Source organism: Sorex araneus, chromosome 2, assembly GCF_027595985.1.
Source record: "Sorex araneus isolate mSorAra2 chromosome 2, mSorAra2.pri, whole genome shotgun sequence".
NCBI lineage: Eukaryota > Metazoa > Chordata > Mammalia > Eulipotyphla > Soricidae > Sorex > Sorex araneus.
Window position 1 is genome coordinate 298,438,116 of NC_073303.1, and position 22,650 is coordinate 298,460,765.

Below are 22,650 nucleotides of genomic sequence, written 5' to 3' on the forward strand. Positions count from 1 at the left end.
TTGGCAGTAATATTTATTTTGTTTTTGATTTCTTATTTTCTCAATTCTGACAATAATATACAATTCTGATAATCAAAAGGAAAGCGGAGCTATTTTTTTCAGATTCACATACTATGTAATTTGAGGTTAGCATAGATGCCTACTATTGTAGTCTTTACTATTCCCCTTACGTTATATACCTCCATTTTCTCTTTTATCTCCGTTAGGCACTCAGGGTTCTTATTGATAAACAATCCTAAAAAAATACTTTAAATTAGAAACTATAGTACCAGTGATAGAATCTGCAACTAGAAAATTGCTAATGAGTGGACTGTGGAATTATAAAATACTTTTAATATTTGATGCACCCAAAATAGATCTCAGAAAAAATCTTAGGACACATGATACTTGGTAGCATTAAGTTAGCATTTAGTGAAAATTAGAGGCGTGCTCACATCTAAACCTTCTGACATCTGCCGAAGTTCTTAAAGTGTGTGTACATGAAATACTTACGTTCGTTTTTCTTGAAGATGAAGAAACAAAATATTTTTGTTAAAAATAGGTTTCTAGGGTTGGAGTCATAGTACAGCAGGTAAGGCACTTGCCTTGCACAAAGCCAACACAGTATTGATCCCCTGCATATGGTCCCCCAAGTCCTTCTACAGCTACCTCTACCGTTACTCATACTGATACTCATACTGTTGTGTATGGCCTCTCAAAAGAAAAAATACGCTTATAAGTGAAGTTATGGGTGACTTGTTTTCATGGACTGTTGCAGACAAAAATAAATACTTCTCAAAAAATATTTAGAATCTTTATGGTTTGGGGAATTTTTTTGTTTGTTTGCTTTTAGGGGAGTGCACACTTAACTGTGCTCAGGGCTTCCTCCTGCCATCTCCTTATTGGTTCAGAGATGACTCTCCAGGGAGCCATAAAGGGTGCCAGGGATTGAACTCAGGGAACTCAGGTTGACCACATGCCAGGCAAGCATCCTGATCACTGATCTATTATTCAAACCCCCTTGACTTAGGTCTTAACTGTGTGATTCTACTAAGAGGTGCTGCTGCCCCAAACCTGAATCATGGAACAGTCTTGCGATACGTAGCTGTCAGGGCATCCTGGAAGTGAGCTGCGTGGGAGAGTCCGCCCTTTGGCAAAGGATGCTGATGGCAGAGAAGGATGCAGGCGGGCTATAGAGGAGGCCTGGATCTCACCCTGGCTCAGCCACATCCTAGCTGTGAGGAACAAATGACACTACGTCTAACCTGAGTTTTAGCAGAGATAGTCAGTTAGATTCCAGAGAGCTCTCCTGAGACAAAATAAGCTGAAAAACATGAAATGCTAAGCTGAGTGCCGAGCCATCATAGCATCTCCAATTAGGCTAGTTCCCTTCCCGGGGAGACAGATTTGGAGCTAACACCTCCTCATCTGAAGACATCTGGTCTCCTACCAGCCTGGTGTCTTGCCTGAGAAGATTTTGTGATTCCAATGTTCGTGTTTCTTACATTGTATATTTTAAAAGAGAAGAGGTGAAAATTGTGTTCTTCATAAATAATGCCATTTTGTTACCTTTATTTTGGTGTGCTTCATCTTACAGTAAAAGTCAATATGGAAATGTTGAGTTGCAAGAATATTTAATTTGCTAGAGAAGCTACTGTTGCATATAGTTGATTAGAATAAAAACAAAAATGATGAAATATAGAAATTTTAATTTTCTACAAAGAATTTGCTATGGCAAAGTACCAAGGGGGGAAAAAAACCCAGAAATTTATCTATGCTGATTCTGTTTTCCAGTCAAAAGCATCTCAAAAAATTCAACAAGGAAGTGAGGTTTTCACTGTCCAGTATGATTTGAATAGAAATAAGCTGCCATCATTGCTAAAAGGTGTCAGGATGGGATAATCAACTTATGAAGTTTCACTCTTGGGTCATTGCTAAAAGCATACAGGCCGAATGTAATCTAAATCCACTTATGTTGAGAGCATATTTTATTTTTGCTGTCTTTGTGTTGTTCCAAATAACAGATTAATATCTACCCTTTGCCATGGTTTCTGTTTAAAAATTGAACTTGAATTTTGGATAATCATGGGTATGTAGTTCTTCCAATGGTTTTAAACTGCTGCCTTCCAAAAAGAAAGAAAAAGCCTGCATTGCTGTCAGAGCTCTAGAGTTGCCGTGAAGCAAAGTCGTATAGTTTCATAAATTACCATATCAATTATCAGCCAGGTTCTGAAGTCCAGATGCATCATCCACAAGATAAATGGTCGAGTCAGGAATAACACAGCTTGATTTTAAGATACCAGGTGGAGGAAGCGATCCGATCTGGGAGAAGTGTGCTTTGATATATGAGGATGTTCACTTGGGTTGGCAGTGGGTTTAAACACTATCTGGACGCATGGAGCTGTCACTGCAGCAGACTTCCCGTCTGTTCTCGGACTACACCACACTTGTAAAACACTGAGGTGCGTGGGATATTATCTCAAAAGTCAACAGGCTGTAAGAAAACCAAAAAACCCAGTAGCAGGCACTAACAAAGGTGTCATGCCTCTTTTCAGGTAGTAGGTGTAACCTTGAAGAAAAAGTGGCACTGTCTTCAAAAAAGTGACCTGACCCTGGCTTTGGTGGGTTTTTATGCAAGAAATAAAAGCACCGCATGTGTTTATTATACATCCTTTCTAGCTGACCACTGCTTTATTCTAGAGTTCAGCATGAAAGGACTAATTTTTGTTTTGGTTTTCTTTTTGTTTTAGTGAAATGGCATGTCCGTTGCTAACTCTAGCTATTATAGTTGCACCTATGAAAAAAATACCTCTCTGTAGTTCCTGGATTGGTAGCATTTCAAATAAATGGAATATTGAAGTATTGACTCAAATTTTTTTGAGATGCTTATCAATTACATTTTTTTTCTTAGCTCAAGAAGAGTCTGAGTTATTTTTTAATTATACCTGTGACCTTAGATTTGTTATTTTTAAATATAGTAGGAATTTAAATTCTAAGCATGCCAATTTCTTTATTGCTGTATTATTAGAATTTCTTGGAGCATGGGAAGAATTCCTCACAAAAAAATTTACTCTTCTGAAAAATAAAGCTGCAAAAATATTTGTAAAACCTTATTCAGTTTATAAATGAGTATAGTTTATAAAAGTATACTAAGCTTATATGATGTAATGTTTCATCCAAATAACTTTCTATTTTGAAAAATGTTAAATAATTTAATAATGCCATAACAAATCTTTTCCCATAGTAAGATCTGTATACATCTCTATGTTAACAACTTCACATTCTCACTAAAGAAAAACACAGATTATTATTTACCCCAATTTCCTATGAAATAAATCATTGTTTCCCTTTATTATTCCTGAAATCAGTTACTCTAGGTATTATGGCCATATAACCTTTTCAGAACACATATGAAAATTGCTATGGTTATATCAGCTGAATAAAATGTCTAGTAGTTGATATTCCTTTATGGAAATAACACATCATCATTCATTCATGCCAATTATTAAATCAAAACAAGCTAAAGAAACAAACTTCAGCATTGTGAAAAGATTCACACATTTTAAAACTAGTAACTGTTCAGAAATATTTTCTATGTTTTCACAAATAAAACGAGCCACTGTAGGAAGGCAATTCCTGGGAAAGTGAACAGTGTTTTGCTACCTAAATTAACTTTCAGAATCCATAAATCCCCATGCAATCCCCAGATAAAAAATGTAATTTTATCTTTTCTCATTGCATAGGATCTATGAAGAGACAGTTCCCTGAGTTAATACTGACCCTAGATCTTAATTTCCTTGCAGATTATGGACCCCCATTGTTTGTTTTTATTTTTGTTTTACATATGATATCTCTTTATGCTACAGTACTACTTTAAGTAGATTTACAACACAGACACTCATATGTGTTTAGTATAAAATTATTTTCTCTAGGAAGGCTGTGTCTGCAAACCTGAGAAAATGACATTTTCTTGTTTTATTTTTAAAATGTTTAAAGATTATTTAATTTTTACATAGTATGAGATGTTTCTGATTGGGTTGGATACGTAATATTTTGTTTTCTCCATTGTGCCAAATCTAGTCTCAAAAACAGTGATGTGGTAATTTAAAAAGAAAAACAAAAATCTAGCATACTCATTGGTAGTTCATAATTCTACTTGAATCAGATAAAAATGTATATATGTATACACATGTATGTGTATGTATTTCAGTGCCTCAGTTAAGAAACATCATTCATTTACATCTGGATTTACAGAATTTTCCAAATAAAAGAATTTTTTAGTTCTAATAAAATTATTTGGCCTCAGAAACTGAGAATTGAAATTTTTTCCCAAGAATTTGGCTCCACAAAAATAGACAAGCTGGTTTTTTTTCTCTGATGTTGGGCCACTGAAAAATTTTGGAAGATTTTGTGACACTTTTACTCTTTTTATGCCTAGTTCACTCAAAACAGCAGATATGGAGATAATCCAGCACAAAAGCTTTCCAGAGGAGGCCGACTGAGAACCTAATCACTATCCTAGACACTTTTGTCCAAAACATTTAATGATTTCATAGTGATAATGTATAAGTGCACAAAATAGACAACCCATAACGTTTTAAACCTATACTACTAAAAGTTATGTTCATCTCATGTAAATTGCCTTAAAATCTTATACATATAAAAATACTATGTTAAAATTAAATACAGTATGTCAGCCATCAAGCTAACTACAACTTCACAAATAATCTTTTTTCAGATTTTGTGTGTTTTCTCCTCAGCCCAAAGCCTCAAGATTCAGTTGCAGCAGCCTACCTCTTCATTTATGTTGGATTGCTCTTTAAACATTAGAATTTCTTGTAATAAATAATAAGTTCGAGATTTCTCCTGACACAAGTCATTGTTGATTTCACTGTTATAGGGAAAAGGCTCTAGGGCGGCAGATAAGGCTGTTGCCATGGTGATGAAGGAGATACCGAGGGCGGAGTCTGCCGAGGAAAAGCCCCTCCTTACTATGACATCACAGGTGGGCAGACCCATAGGGTTTCTGTAGGAAGCTGACATATGTTAATATATCAGACATTGTGATTATTAACTAGCCAAAAAAAAAAAAACCATTAACTCAAAACAATTTTTTATAAGGCACAGTTTCAACGAAACAATTATACATGATAAAATGAAACCAAAATTGCTAAACAAATTTTTACACCATTTAGTTACTTATGAATATTAACTTTCATTTCTCTAGTTTATAAAAATATTCGTGCAAGTAAGACATGCTGCTTCCTTATAAAGGAGTCTTGTTAACAACTTTGGGAAAGAAAGAATAATGTAAGCTAATGTTACTTTTGAGAAACAACAAGACAAATTCCTATGAATAAATATAAATTATATTTTATACATATGTCAGTTTACCGGTAGAATATCTAAATTTTCTTAAATGTTAAATATATTTATGTTGTGACTATGCATACTACATATGTGTATACATGTTTATGTGGAGAACTTATTTACAGGAATGAGCCAGAAGTCCCTGAATTTCCACGCAGAAAATGGCATTTGTGACCCCTCTTATACTTAGTGACTTCTACAACAAAAATATCATCCCTATGAAAAGGACATGAGGGGACCATTTTCAGCATTTATTATAGCAAGAACAGGAAACGTTTGCATTTGTATGCAAAGACACGCTGAGATTGTAAATCTTGTATGTCCTCAGGAACTTTTGAAACACCCTGTAAAATCCACATAAATATGTATAATATATTCATCACCACTCTGTGGAACTCAGTTTTAAATTCTTAAATGAAAAATATTTTACTTGCATTTATCTTATAATTTAGATTAGATTGTTATCTTAAACATTTCATTTCTTCTGCAATGTAGTATAGTAAATGCAGTGATTCTTTCCACTTATATGAACATGATTAGGAAAATATCCATTTACAGTCTTCATGAGAGGCATTTATATCAAAAGCAAAATTATGTAGACTTATTTTTAGAATACCATATCACATTCCAGCTGTTGCCGACATGTGTGGTCTTATTTTTTCTAAACACTGTGTTGTAAGTACTGATAATTATAACAACATATAGCATCAAACTGGAATAATAAAAGAAGTTATTAAATATCCTCAGACTTTGAGATAAATTTTATGTTACAAATTTTGCATTCAAAATGAAGAGAAGATGGGGCCAGAGAGATAGTACAGAAGTCATGGTGCTTGCCTTTCTGGTGACTGACCCAAGTTCATCGGGCAGCACCACCTGGGGTTCCCTCAAGCACTTCCAGGAGTGGTCCCCAAGACAGAGCCAGAAGGAAGCCCTGAGCACCACTGATGTGCCCCTGACTCCCCCTCCCCACAAAAAATAAGTATAGAGGCTTTTCCCAATGCACACAATCTAGTTGAGATGAACTTTGCTTGAAACTTACCAATTCTCAATTTCTTACTTATTTAGCATAGCAAAATCCTGCCCTTTGTAGACCCCAAAATATTCATCCACAGCTTTTCAGATAAATTCGATCAGAGAAGAAAGCAACTTATTCTCAGTCAATGGCAGAGTCACCAAATCAGCAGATCAGACCAGTCCAAATTTGCAATTTGCATAGTTGTGTCGTAGCATATCATTTGGAGATTTCACAACTTAGGATAGGCTCCAGTCCTCAATAATTCTGTTCTCCCCGCCAAACCATGCATTGCTGTATGCTATCCAGTAATACTCTTCAAGTGTCTGAAATTATCATCCTAACCCAATCTAGAATGTAAAATTTCATGCAAAATATTTTTTATTTTCTAATTTAGAAAAAGAAATTGTGATTATTGCCATTTTCTCATATTCAGAACATTTGTGTGTACCAAGCTCCTTCTCTAATCCTTGTCTAGTGTTGCATTAACTGTTTTTGAGGTGTTAGCTACAATTTTACTGCATGGAGATGATGTAGATATTACTTTGATGCCTCATATTCTTGTTGAATTCTGGCTAGTTTATGAATCAGCAACAAGAATTCTGATTCATAAAATGTAATGCACCTGTTGTGTTGATAATTTTATGGAATTAATTCAGTGACAGCTGTGATCCAATTATTTCTCAGTTAAATGCAATTTTTATTAGTTGATATACTTTTTCCACTATACACAAATGGCTTCTTCCCTGCTATGCACCAGTGGCGTGCACAAGCCAAAAAGCAGCAGAATGATCTGAAAAAGTGAGTACTTCCTCATGACAACCACAGCATCTAGTCCGTGTACCATACCGCATTCTTACTCGTTATCCTGTGTGAATGTATTAGTGTCTCAAACATGTTTGTCCCAGTGTCTCCTGTAAAGCCCCTATGACATAATGCTACATACTGCTGAATATGTGGACTCATCTTCATCACTGGTATGTCGATGCCAGCTACTCACACACTAATTCCAGAGATGGCTGATGCTAATTGCTGCTGCTCTCTGAGCAATGTCTTTGGGAAGATCATAACTAATAAAACAGAACAAGTTATTAAAACACTGAGTCTCAAACTTGTGTAGTCACTGCTCATGTGACACTTTTTAAGTATAGATTAGTTTATATTCAAGTATTTTTGGTATTACATGATTATTAAGACCACATTGGGAGGGATTTGGTCAAACACTCGATACTAAAACACAGCAGAAGAGTTGGCCATTTGACCTCAATTCAGAAATTTCAGGACCCATAAAAGTTGTTCTGCTGTTTAATGTAATGATTAATTCTGTCTTAACCAGAACTATGCTAGGAACTTCACTGAAGCTCAAGTTCATGCAGTCCTAGACTAATATTTATGTAAGATAAACACTACATAATCAGGTATGCATTGATGAAAGATTTAAAGGGGAAATATGAATCAAGTTTTTGAAAGAGAAGATTTTTTTATCAAACTCTGCTGTCCAGTCATAGTAGCCAACAGCCCTTAGAGGCTATTGAAATGCAGCCTTCCCAAATTTATATGTGACCACAGTATAAAATACAAAATTTTCACGAGTGCCCAAAAATGTAAAAAAATGCATTAATAATTTTCATGTTGATTACATATTGAAATAATCTTATGTTGGCTATATTAAATGGCCATGTGTCTTTACTTTAATAAAATGACTATAAGTAAAACGTAAAACTATAAGACTACATATACATTTCTATTGAACAACAATTCTCTGGACTATAATAGTACAAATAAATACAATTTGAGGAAAGAAGGAAAAACTGTATGCCAGAAGACTGAGTATATCACAGACATTTTTGTAACCGTTTATTCAGACTAAAATTACATTTTCTCTCAAAGGAACCATCATAAATTTTCATTTTAATCACATCATCTCTTGATTTTTTAGCAAGATATATCCCATTCATTTTTGCTACAGAGCAAAATGGTGTCTTTAAATTATCTCTGTTTCCTAAGATCTCTTCTTGTTAGGGGACTTCGGATGGGTGTGGGGGCTCCCAAGCAGGAGCTTAGCGAGTGGCAGGGGCCACTCCCAGAGGTTCTTGGACAAAGGAATTCTCATATCAATGCAAGGGCCCAAAGACAAGGCACTGCTTCTGGCCCTGGAGTGCCCAAGACCATCATGACCACCCCTTGGAGGGCTCAGGAGACCATCAGGGCTACACCTGCAATGCTTAGGGGAGCCGTGTGGTGCTGGAGGTCAAACCAGGTCTGCTGCATGCCTTGCAGAGCACCTGTACTTATCACCCAGACGCCTGTTAAGGAACTCTTTCCTTGCAAATTTAATCTTGGGTTTTTAGTTGTTGATGTTTTGTCCTTTTTAAGGGGAGAGCACACTGAGCAGTGCTCAGGGTTTACTCCTGACTCTGCATTCAGGAATCAAATCCTGGCAGAACTTGGGGGACCATATGGGATGCTGGGGAGCCAATCCCAGTCCGCTGAATGCAAGACAAGAGCCCTACCTGCTGTACTATCTCTCAGCCCAACAGCCCTTTTTTTTTAAATCTGTCTCCACTCTTATACCTCCAAACTGATTTATTTTTGTGACTGATAAAGATAGAAAGTGTAATGTCCTTGATTGGAAAAACATTCTCAAGGCTACTAAATATGTCCTTGTCTGTGTTTCTACTGCTCACTGAAATAATTGCTTTAATTATGTCCTTTTGCCTTTTAGTTTGAGTACTACTCAAAATGTAAATGGTAATAGCTGTTTATTTCCCAAAAACAGATTCACATTTTATAGACCTAAATATCCTGCAAGGAAAATATCTGCCGTCAATTGGTTAACATGTAGAATAAGTCAACAATTTGAAAATTATTACATATACAAAAAAAATCTTTACCAAACAAGTCACTGGAACCCATGTATTGATCCACTGGGTGGGGAAGATGGTGGGACAGAAACTTTTCTACTGTTACCTTATAATTCCATCTGGTGTCAGGGTTATCAAGACAGAGTTTTCAAAGGTTAAATACTCAAGGCATACATGGTAAATACTAATTTAGTTGTATTGTCTTTTCAGTAGCTTAACTCAGTTCATTTAGTTTTGAAATTAGTGAATCACACTACGGTGACTCTTTTGATGGGAATTGCACACATTTTTCAACTTGGGTACAATTAAGAGAGAAAGTTATTCCATTTTAAAGTATGAACAAAAGCCTCCTTAGCAAATGACACAGAACATCAACAGTGTTACAAATAAAAGTACTTTTTCAATGCAAATATATATATTCAAAAATGTTTTTATGTATAAACAAAGCAATCTTAATTTTTATTGTTGTTATAGGGGTTGGAGAGAAGCTCAGATATATTGCATGCATGAGGATTTGAATTGATTCACAGTACCACATACCCCATCTCTAGCACTGTTGGGAGTAGCCCTGCTAGCTTGAGAATATTACTGAGTGTGGCCATCCTGGCCCCAGCACTGATAAGCTGAGCTGCAAAGCATCACCTGGCATTAGCATTGAACCCTCTGGCCTGGATAGCTGCGTCTTTCAAGGAGTGGCCCACTCACCGCCCTGAGCACTGCTCCAAAGCCCTCCCCCCAATTTTTTGTTACTCAAATCATGTAGAAAGATCACATTTTTTAGATCAACTTTGTCAATCAACTTTGTCACATTTTTTTTAGATTAGCTTTGTTGTAATTAAACTGCATCATTAAATTGAAATTGCCATTTATCTAAAATCATTAGAACATTATAGAACAATGGATTACCATTCTGTATGGATCATGTTTTAGCATCCAAAGCATATTTTGTTTTCAAAGTTAATTTTAGTGATATGTTATCACAAACCTTTAATTATATTTTTATTGAAACACCTAAGCAGTTTATTACTTAAAGATAGCTAAACTTAGATTTACAGATCACAAAACAAGCTATATAGATAGTGAAGCTTAAAACAGTCAACATTTAAAAGAAAAATACTCTCTTTATATCATGGTTTAATATTCCTCTGTAGTTTAACTTATGTAATCATTTACACTTAACATTCAAATTAGATAAACTTGTATTAAACTCTGAAATTTTTTAAGATTATCCTTTATTATAGCTAGATGATATGATCTCCATTTGTGCAATACAAACATTGGAGTAGAATAAGAATGATTAGGCCCTGTGCTAGCTAATGTTAACCACAACAACTAGGCATCCAAGTTCTAAATAAATTGCTTTTTATTCAATATTTTACTCACACTATATGATTGCAAGGAAGGCGTAAACATTAGTCTACTATTTCAATATTTTACCCATAATCTGTTAACATTAGGAATGAGTAAATATCAGAGTCCTTTGATTATGAGTGAGAAGCTCATATATTACAAGTTCTTACCTGACTTCTGTTTTATTTTATTTCTATATCCTTTAAGAATGAAAGATTTTCCCTCAAATTTCCAAATTAAAGGGACTGAGGAGATATCTCAGTGGACTGAAGCACCTGCCTTGCAAGAGGCCGCTGCTCAGTCCCTGGCACCACGTGACCCCCTGAGCACTGCAGGCATGGCACCCTCTCCAAACCACCAAACTGGGAGTAAGCCCTGAGGACCGTTAAATGCGCCCCCCCCAAAAAAAACAAAACATTAACTAAATATTTAAATTTGAATATTTAATTTCAAATCATGAAGTCTTTTTTTCATTTTCTTTTGGGGTTTTGTTTGTTTATTTTTCCTCCTGTCTTCTACAACCTTCTTCCAAGTGTTGGTTGCCATGGGGCAACCGTCATTGAGTATTTATTCTTTGCATTATTGACTTCTTGATAGAAGTCTTGTATTTGGAAAGACTCCTTTAGGTAACACTAGGATTCCAAACATGTCAAGGGTATAATATTGGCGGAAGTTTGTGGTTTAAATCAGCCAGCAAATTGATAAAAAAATTTAAGGACCTTGGGGCTGGAGCGATAGTACAGCAGGTAGGGCATTTGCCTTGCACTCGGCCAACTTGGGTTTGATTCCCAGCATCCCATATGGTCCCCCAAGTACTTCCAGGAGTGATTCCTGAGTGCAGAGCCAGGAGTAACCCTTGAGCATCGCCGGATGTGACCCAAAAAGCAAAAAAAAAAAAAAATTGAGGACCAATATTGATCAACCTCAGTATGAAATGGTGACTACCAGGAAATCATTCTCTTGTGCACATACCCAATCAATTAGAGAATAAAAATACAGTCAACATCATATTAAAGTTATAGTTAAACTATAAAATATAAAAATTCACTGGTAAGGTCTTTACCTTCAAGGAGATGACAGTCTAGTGGGGAAGAAAACTAAGCATGGGAATTTGGCGATGGAGTCAGAAGACATTCACTACGGGCTTCTAAGAAGGTTCCAGAGTCAGTAGAAGTGAGACCTGAAAAACAGTAAGAATATGTCACCATTAGAAAGACCTTTGAACTGATACTAATGTGGAAAAGAGGCAGAAGAGAATAAGAATTTTCGGGACTAGGGGAGAATAGAGAGATAATGGAAGCGTTAAGGTATCTATCTTGTACATGGCTGACCCCAGTTCATTCTCCGGTACTACACATGGTCCCCTGGGCTCTCCTAGGAGTGACTTTGAGCACAGAGCCAGAGTAAGTAAAAACTGATACTCCTCCCCACAAAAAAATCAGAAAGAAAAAACATTTATGTTAACAAAGTGAGACAAAGGCCAAAGCAAGTAATGAAGTGAATCATTTTAGCCAGTTATTAAGTGGACCAAAATTGCAATCACTCCAATTCTTTTTTTTTAATTATTTGGTGCCAGAAAAATAGCAAGAAGGTAATACAGTTGCATTGTGCATAGCCAAACCCTATCACTGCACGTGGTCTCCCGAGCACTACCAGGAGTGATCCTGAGCACAGAGCCAGGAGTAAACCTTGATCACAACTAAGTGTTGCCCACTTTCGCATCCGAACTGAAAAATTTTATAAAGACAATGTCATCTGTGCTGAAAGAAAAAATGAGCTAAATTCATAGAATACTTTTCATCCATTGGAAGATCTTCCAAGAGAAACTCAATAAGCCAATGGAAGGAAGGGGAATGAATAAATGCAATAAAATTTGAAAGTTTAGTTTAAGAAAATAATTTGGATGATTTATTTCCATTTTTAATTTTCTTTGATAACCTAAAATATATAAAATAAAGGTCCATTTCACTGTAGGAAATGATGAACTTGTTTAAAAAAGGAGGAAGAGGTTATGAAACAATATTTTTATCTACACAAAAGTAAAATGGAACTTAATATGTCTAAAACAATGATTCCTAAATTCATCTGATTGAAGGCATAGTTCAAAATTGGATTGTCTCAGGAGCTATTTTTATATCTTCAATTTTTATAGTTACTGTCCCATATAGTAGTGTTTATTGAGCCCCTCTTACAAGAAGACACTATTTGAAGTTGTGACGGCTATGAGTAAGACATAGCCTCTGACCTCAGAGCTTATAAGATTTCTTTATATTATCTCCTGTTTCATCTTCTATATCTCAACCAAAACCAGAAAATGTTCCATTCCAAATGGCTTTTCCATGCTATCTGTAATCTAGCCCTTCATCTTCTTCACCCCTGGAGCCCCGCTATTACCCTCCCAAGCCACTCTCACTTCCCGGCAGCTAAATTGTGCTCCAACGTGAAAAAGACTCAGAGAGTAGTTTGTTAGCTCCCGTTAGATTTGTATCTGTGGAAGAAAGCCCATGGAGTCATTTAGATGTGAGAGAGGAGTAGTCATGCCAAGCCCATTAGTCTAGGTTTGAACTGGGATCAGAAACAATACTAACCGTATATCCTTACACAACAGAGATTTAGGAGAATACTAGAGTGAACTTACATTATTAGTCCATGGCTCCCCAAGGTTTTCCTGAACAACCACTCCCCTCTTTCCTATACTGAGAAAAGTCTGAGAATTTTAGAAGTGCATATAGAAAATCAGGTTGAGGAGACAGACTACCAAAGAGATAGATCCTATAACCATTGATAAAGCCAACATTACTGATAGGACACCTTCTCAATGAGTTAGGCCTTCCCTTGGTTTTCCCATTTCCATGTTTATGTAGGCAAGTCTTTCTAGACTTCCTTTCTCAAAAAAACATACATATATGTATATATTTATATGTTTCTCACACCCCATTCTTCCAAAACTACTCAGGTTAGACCTATTCCACATTTTTATTTGCAGGGTTGTAATTTAATGATAACTTAAGTCTTTCCATTTTACAAAAGTAATTGATCTCAAACAAAAATTTCAAAAGGACATTTGTACACTATAATGCACACTTATCTTTGTATGAAAATTAATGTCTTTCAAAATTATTTCCCAGACTGAATTATTCTAAGTTATCGATCAGAAAATTAGGCTTTATCAGAGAAATAATGACTGTCAAAGAGATAGCTATGATATCAGATAGAACTGTATATATATTTTTCACATTGCAATTGTATTGATTGTGTTTAGTCTTTTTTCATTTTATACACTTTAACCAATGAGTCACCTAGGACCAGAGATCAAGTCAACAGAATGCTCTGTCTGGTAAATACAAACCTGTTATAGGCACTTCTGTGAGGACAATGTGATGTCATCTCTGATGATGAATTTTATCCTCCATGAATATTTAGAACAACCATATCTCGATCTCACTTGACATATAGGAGCATGCCATAACTAGGAGGTGGGTTTGTTGCTCTGAGTGCATACGGTTAAAAGGGCAGATTAAATCTGCCATGGGATATATATTAACTCTGGGTCTATTGGAAACTTCTGCTTTTCCATGGTTTTCACATACACTATAAATAAAATTTCAAGATCCAAAAAATTAATTATGTTTTCAAAAGAATTCACAGAATCACTGATTTCTCCGTTTTTTGTATATTATGTTCTATACCAGTGCTTTCAACTACATTTCCAGATAATAAAGTTGATTTTTGTGCTAGAAAAATCATAAATAACTCCTAAACACAAGTAGATCATGACATTTATACAAAAATGCAAATATATTTTACCCCAGAAATATGAAAGACTCACATTGCCTTGACATTCAAACATATTTCAATCAGAAAACAAAATGCAAAGTCATATAGAAATCCAAGTCATGGTTTAAAGAAGCATTTCCCGAGAAGGTTAAAAGCCAAAAGACTTTGGATAATTTGATTCCAAGAGGAATCTGTGGGTCTTAATACATACTGACACTAAAATTTAAAATGATTCAAGACATTTTATCGTTGTCATTTGAACACTAAAAGAAAGGGAGCATGTTCTATGTTTATCCCTCAGTAATATCCACAAATTAATATATATGAAAGTAGTATTGTCAACTCTGACAAAATGTTAGATTCTAGTGATGATCTGAATTGTATCTTTGTTAACAAACTACACTAAAGTACTAAATGTGCCTTCTAATCTTAATTTCTTGAAAAATAAAATCTCTAAGAGGTTTCATATTCCTCCTTCAGCCATACTAGAATTGCATTTTTTTTCCCATATTTGCCATCGTTCAGATCTCTTGTCATTTTCCATACACTGTAACTGATAACAAAACTGACATTGTGTCAAAAAAAACAGTGGCATGAAACTTAGTAGACTCATATAAAATAATTTGATTTGGTGATACTCCAAAGTACTGTATCTGTTAGTGTGTGTCTCTTAAAATACAGCCTTGCAAATAAATAATTTTAAATCTAGAGATTTTTAGGCCCATCGTTTTCTTACTATAAGTAGAAAAGTAGATGACTATGTCCATTTGAAGAAAAGTCTGTACAGGCTGGGCAGATGGCTCAAGGGCTAGAGTGCATGCCTTGCGTGCAGAGCCTGCAAGTTTGATCCCTGACACCTCATGCTCCCCCAAGCACTGCAGGGAATGGCCCTGGTGGCCCTTCAGTATCACTACTGGGCCCAAGCATTGATTTTTAGCCCCGCAGAAAAACTAAGACTTAATTTAGAAATCAACCATTTGTGTCTCTAAAGTGTATTTTTCCCACTTAACATTAAAATATAGGACAATAACATGAGGATCCTGTATTCGAAGAGGTGAGAATAACTGAAAGTAAATTATTTGACTCTCACTGATAATTAGAGATTCAAATTAAAATAAATCACACCGAGGAACTTCTGAAATTAGAGAATAAGCTAATGGGAAAATATAACTGAATTTACACTAACTCATTTTACAGGTAGATCTTTACTACCCTATCTACTGGATACCTATACAGTTAATACAGCAATATTTTCTACTTTCCCAAAGTCATATTTGTTATGCACTGCCAAAGCATTCCAAGGAGTTGTATGGAAAAATGCATACCTGTAGGAAACCTGAGCTTTTTAAAAAGGAAGAAAAAGAAAGTGTTTTCCCACCCCCAAGGATCTGGTGCGCACACACTTTCTGCAGAGCGGGTTGGCTAAAGGGAGCAGCTGGAATCTGAAGCCACTGTTCTAGCACTCCAGAAAGCCTTTTTAAATTTAAGATTGGGATTTGCCCCTAGAATTGCCACTCAATAGGTGTCCTTCTATACCCATTGAAATAGGGAATAATTCTAAAATTGTTCTAGGAGGGGAAAATTCCAAAGCTTGAGCTTTCAAAGTTGAAGTTGGCTGCATCAAAAATACGTTAACAGTGCTACAAGGCTCATTCCCATCCCTTGGTGTTTTTTTGCCCCCCCTCCCTTTCTTTCTTGCCCTTTCCCACATTATTTCTTGATTTCTTTATATTTTGGTAGGCTTGCTATTCTCATTTTGTTGCAAGGCTGCATTTTAATTCATCCGATTCTGCAGTTGAACAGAAGTCCTGACCCCTGTGTCCATTTTTCCTCAGCTGGTGAATGAGCAGCAGGAAAGCAGGCCCCTTCTGAGCCCCTCCATCGACGACTTTCTCTGTGAAGCCAAGACTGAGGCAGCAGCACGGCCAGTAACGTCCAACACAGCCGGTAATTCCTTACCTGATCCACAAGTAGAGTTGATTTTCACTATAGGGAAACGCACGTTTTCCTCTCCACAATGCATTTTAAATGAAAACTAATGTTTGCAACCAAGTGACATTTTGGAACATGCGCTATTCAGCAGAAAGCAATGAATCACTCTTCTTCCTGTAAGAAACTGGTGTATATTATACAACGAAATTTGCTGAACATTTGTTTACCACTGTGAGCAACCATTCCTTTTCCTCTGCATATTTTCGTATTCGTTCCTTTGAGTTACTAGTCACAGCTCCCGAGAAAATCTTTCCAGTAAAACCCTCTCTTTCTGAGTAAGGTTTTCTAAGTTCTAGCTGCAACTATGTTGTATGACAAAATTCCAGTAAAAGTAAAAGGTAGGCTTCCCTTCAAGAGAATTAAAAGGATCATTACAATGTCTTAGGGACTTGGATTATTAGTGTTGGTTTCCATCTTTAGTCACATGAATGTATTTCTTGCTCCATCTTAGAAGCTTTTTGAGCATTCATTTTAAATTAAGTATACCAAGTACTGGGAGCTGGAGCAATAGTGCAGCAGGTAGGGCATTTGTTTTGTACACAGCCGACCCGGGTTCAATCCCCAGCATCCCATATGGTCTCCTGAGCACGGACAGGAGTAATTCCTGAGTGCAGAGCCAGGAGTAACTCCGGAGCATTGCTGGGTGTGACCAAAAAAATAAAGTATAAGAAACACTAAATAGTCACCTATACATGCACACCTAGATGCCAACAGGTATTTCTAAAGAGTGAATGTAGGATGCCAGTGGTAGGAATCCCATCTCCTCTGGTACCCAGTTTTCACTGTTGTAAAAATTGAGTCACTTGAAAAGCACCAACCCTGAGAAAATACCACAATATTTGATTTTAAGTGACTTATGGGTGAAGCAGAAAGCTCAGTGGTCTGGATTGCAAATGTTGCAAATAGCTTTCCCCAAGCACCACTGGGAGTGAGTCTCAAGCACTTCGTCAGGAGTAGCTCCCGAGCACCACCTAGTTGGTCCCCAAACAAAAGCACAAAAAGCTACTTTTCACCATCTATCTCAGAGCCTTTCTGCACTGATTTCATTCAGTCTTCATCCACATTCATAAGCATGTCATTCACATAAGAATGAAAACATGTTCAGAACCAAGGAACAAAGGTTATGTTGGGTAAGCAGAGACTAAAAGAGAAAGGGAGATGATAATCATGTCCTGTATTGAGAAAGGCATTCCATGTTCCCATCATGTCCTCAACTTGCTTGCCTTGCATATACTTACAGACATATTTTTAGTAAACGAAGAAAATTTCAAGTGAAGGGAATTGCAATTTTTTTATACCATAAAACTTTTAGCAACCCCCAAATCTAACACAGGATAAAGGTGATAAAGAGCAAAGCTAGTCTCTGACAATTACCAGGTTTTATGATTTCAGACATGATCTGTGCCACTTAGCAGCAAGTTGCTTTTACTAAGTCTGTTTCCTCTTCTTTCTAAGATCTGTAGCTCACAGGTAACTTGTGAACATTAGATGAAGCAATGCATGTAAGTTTTTAACACCATGTACACTCTATTTGTTAGATGTCTTGTGCAAACCAATCTACCCATCGCTTCCCTTTACAAATACATTAGCTCTCTTTAAACCACCACAAAGCAATAGTTTTCTAAATTTGACTATCACTTTGAGTAATCAAGCAAATAAAATTATATTTGGTACATTTTAATGCATGTACTGTCAGATAAGATCGATCCTACATGTCTAGAAAACTATAGCTCATCCCTTCAAAAACCTGAGAGCTCTTCCAGAAAAATACAGAGGAGACTTGTGGAAAACCCAAGAGAACAAATTGCACTGAAAAATTCCAGTGTTCTTGGGGGAAAACCATAGAACTTAAGAGTTCTCAGGTCTTGATTCTAATACCCTCTACACTTTCCAGTTTTCCTGTCTGCAAGCACTCAGTCTCTTAGGAAAAGCCCACCCAAAGAGCAACAGAGCATTTGACTCGAAACCACTTTTTACTTATATTTTTCAAACATGTGAGAAAAGGCCCTGCCAGGAGTGATCTCTGAGCAGAGTGAGGAGTAAGTCCTAACCACCACCAGTGGTGGTCCAAAAATACAGAGACAGAGAGAGAAACCATAAGAATGCCATTCTTTGAATACAAGCTCTAGGAGTAAAACTTTCTCTATTAGTCTTTTAGTACTTCCATGAGTAAATACCAGAGCGGATTAAACAACAGAATGTATTGTCTCGTAATTCTGGAAACTAAGAGCTTGAATTCAAGGCATCAGTCAGATCCTCCTTGCTCTGTAGGTATAGAGGAAGGATCTGTTCTAGTCTCTCTCCTAGTTTCTGGCGTTTTTTCAGCTTGTGCAGCAAAACTCCAATCTCTGTAGGACACTTTCCCCATGTGCCTGTCTCTGTGCTTGTGCCTCTGTGCCCCCAATGCTCCTGTTTCGAAGAACTCTCATTGTACTGAAGTAAGTCCCAACTCTATCATGACCATCTTAATTAAATACATTTGCAGGGCTGGAGTGATAGCACAGCGGGTAGGGCGTTTGCCTTGCACGTGGCCAACCCGGGTTCAAACCCCAGCATCCCATATGGTCCCCTGAGCACTGCCAGGGGTGATTCCTGAGTGCATGAGCCAGGAGTGACCCCTGTGCATCCCCAGGTATGACCCCGAAAAAAGCATAAATAAATAAATAAATACATTTGCATTGACCCAACTATATCCAAATAAAGTGACATTCTAAGGGTGTCAGAAGCTCTATGTGCGTTGGGGGTGGTGTGGAACACAGGTCATCTTCTGTCTGAAGAAAGGGCCAGCAATAAATGGCCTTTGAAACTACAGGCTTGTGTTGTATAGACCTCAGCGTTTATTTAGTGCATTGGGGTCACACCAGTTTTTATCCTGAAAGAAGACTTTCATTTGATGCCTGTGTTTGTTTTTGTTTGGGGGCCATAGCCAGCAGTTCTCAGGGCTTACTCTTGGCCCTGCACTCAGGGATCACTCCTGGCAGGCTGGAGGGATTATATGCAGTGCTGGGGGCCAAACCCAGGTTGTCAGGCAAGGCAAATGCCCTCCCACATCTCTCCGTCCCCTGATGCATTTTTTAATCTTATCCTTTATCTCTTTAATCTTAGGCAGAAAATTTTAATTTCCAAGGAATACCGAGAGTATCCTGCCTGCACGGTAGAGCCTGGCAAGCTACCCATGGTGTATTCGATATGCCAAAAACAGTAACAACAAGTCTCACAATGGAGACGTTACTGGTGCCTGCTCCAGCAAATCGATGAGCAATGGGACAACAGTGCTACAGTGCTACACTTTCATATAAATTAACACAAAGTAAATTATATAAAAATGACCTTTTACAAGGTCAGTCAAATAATAGATTGTTTATTTTCTGGTAACTCTGAAGGAATATACTAGCCTTCTGCTTATTTCTACATTAGAATTGTTTTTCTCATCCAATGTTGTAACTTTAAGCTGATCAGATAAAGATATTATCCATTTTCCCATTAGCATCCTAACTAGCCTTTAATTTATCTGCATCCAAATTAGATATTTTATCCCTAAATGGTAGTAAGACCAAAATAATTGCAGATATCCTTGTCATTTAAATGGCCAATTAATATACATTACACACAGATTAATATAGCAAATGCACTAAAGCAACTAGATATAAATATTTTAAAGTAGTTATACTAAAAGTCAATTAGTTACTATATAACTTGCAATATAACTTGTGCAATATGTCCAAAAACCTCTTCTATTAATATGACTCTTCTACAAGAGGTAAGAAAAATAAGAATTTCTTGAATTGCATTTATCTATATGATCTAAAATAATGGTACACAAAATTTTAATCACTAAGTAGAATTGCTATAACATTTTTTATAATTTAAAAGTATTATTCTGGATCCAGAGAGGTGACTTTCACCCTCTTCAGATTCCCAGAATTACATATGAATCCTCTAAGCAACTTCAGGAGTGATCCCTTAGCACAGAGCCAGGAATAAAACAACACAAAATTAATCTGACACATTGATATGAAGCCTGTATCATTATATAAACAAAACACACGTGTATAAGCAAAAATTTCCTTTACTAAGCACACCAACATATCACAGTCAATCTAACTTGATATCTTACCTGCGAAATTAGTGTAATATTTACAGAGATGCCCATAGCCATGAATACAGTAACACGCCCTCTAGAGAGAAACTTGGAAATTTGAAAAAAGAGCTTAATTACACATGCCAGTAGTGGGTTGAGAGTTTGAGTTTTTATTATTTGTTTTTGTGTGAGGGGGAAGCAGGAGGTGAGGGGTGGGCAGGAGATGGGGGCCACATCCAGCTGTGCTCAGGGCTTATTCCTTGTCCTGTGTTCAGGGATCCCTTCTGCAGGGCTCAAGCCACCATATGGGATGCTAAGATCAAGTCTGGGTGGCTGTGTGCAAGGTTAAGTGCTTTACCCACTGTACTGTCTCTCTGTCCTCAAAGGTTGAGAGTTTTTGAAGCCCAGTTCTATTTACCTTCCTTGATAAGATCCTTCCTACAGAGCTTTTTTTATAGTCCCATAGGCATTCTAGTCAAAAAAATACCATGATTTCTGGAATGCCGGTACAGCTTATAAAATGGAACAGAGATCTTATCAGCATCAGTTATTTTATCCGTCAAGGTTGTCCTGTGTTGTGACTGTCCACTCCATGTAGATATTTTCTTTGGAAAACATCTCTAAAATCCTAAGGCTCGTTATACTTTAGTGGCATTAATAGTTTTGTGCTTACCGTCATCCTAACTTTCTAAGCAGTTTCGTTTCTGAGGGCCCAAATGATCTAACATTTCCAAAGACTTTCTGTGCCCTCTGAGATCCCTCTGATTCAAAAGTTTGCTACATGAATCAAACATCATTGATAAATACATAGAAATAAATGCTTAGGTGGCATTCATTAGATCTTCCATCTTTAGATAGTCTCAGTAAGTGGAATCTGGTTATTCAAAGAAGAATTTCTGAGATAGGCACCTATTTAAATTAGGTAGGCCTCAGGCCTTTAAACTGCCATCTCTTGCGAAAGAACAAAAAGGGAATGGAAACTACATGAATAGAATACACGCATTTTCTCCAAGCTCAGATCGTGTCTAGAGAGTTCTGGTGAAGAACAGTGGCAGCCGAGTGCCACATCTGTGTTTGAATCCTGGTATGAACACTGACCTACCAGCTATGTAAATTTCCAACTGCTGCTCTAAAACATTACTGCCAGTTTAGTGGCTTAAAACAACACGAATTAATGATCCTATAATTCTGGGAGTTAACAGTCCTTAAATCAAGGTGCTGATAAGGTTCCATTCCTTCTAGAAGCTGTAGAGAATTCATTTCCAGAGAGCTAGCTTGGGCTCCAAGCAGGAGTGTGGTAGTGATAAATATTCATTCCCACTATTACCAGGCTCCTAGCATTGCTCTTAAGACTTTAGACAAAGCAATTTATATAACACTTTATTCTGTGAAGGACGCTTGATCCCTATTTTAGAAGCCAGAAACTAAGACGCAGAAAGATGAAGTGGTCTTTGCAAAGTCGCAGCGCTAGTACGTGGCAGGATGAGCAGGTGAAGCCAGTCTCATCCATTGTCCTGTGCTGCATTACTTTACTCTTGGTGGCTGTACGGCCCACAGAGCTAAAGCAGGCACCCTTTCCCTTTCTTGGAATTCTTGACGGAGCAATGAGACCCTTCAAAGTTTAAGTCCTAAATAAAGAAGAAAATGTTCTTGCTTGTGCATGCAGACACACACACACACACACACACACACACACAAGCCCACATACACACATGCGCACATACACACACGCACATACACACACGCGCGCGCACACGCACGCACGCATACACATTTGTTTTATCCTTTGTATTATCAAGTGAATGACCACACCCTTTCTTCTTATGCTTCCAAAATTGTGGTTCCTAGGACTCTCTTAACTTCAAAGCTTGCCACTCAACTTCCAAGCCACCCCTTCACCAACTGGTAAAGAATACCGCCTTTTGTGAATGCCAAGCATTTGTTTCACATTTGCTGGGAAAAGAACAAAGGGACAGAAAGTTACCCGAACAAACACAGGAAGTGCTGAGGACAGTTGGGGGGAGGGGGAAACGCGGCAGGAGGACACTTTGACTGAGCCAAGTTTGAATTTGCTATTCACTCTTTCAGTAATTCATTTACTCTGAATGGTGAGAAGCAGATATAGAATTAAATTAATACTCACCAGTTATTATTCTGTAACAAATGTACTTCCTATATACAAGCAGACAATTCCTATATAATTTGCTTCTAAAAGAAGTCCA

The 22,650-nt window shown here is 37.0% G+C and overlaps 1 protein-coding gene across 9 annotated transcripts in view; it reads left to right on the forward strand.

Annotated features, from left to right (window-relative positions):
• The window catches only part of PEX5L (peroxisomal biogenesis factor 5 like), a 256,367-nt gene that overhangs the window by 138,829 nt on the left and 94,888 nt on the right, over positions 1-22,650 (forward strand). For 5 of the 9 annotated variants that reach the window (XM_004603081.3, XM_004603082.2, XM_055129581.1 and 2 more), the window contains 2 exons: positions 4,880-4,984; positions 16,191-16,302. In XM_004603081.3, the coding sequence (XP_004603138.1) occupies positions 4,880-4,984; positions 16,191-16,302 (217 nt within the window). Of the gene's footprint in view, positions 1-2,534; positions 2,601-4,879; positions 4,985-16,190; positions 16,303-22,650 lie in introns of all 9 variants that reach the window. The other 4 variants (XM_055129583.1, XM_004603083.2, XM_004603087.3 and 1 more) reach the window with 2 other exon arrangements.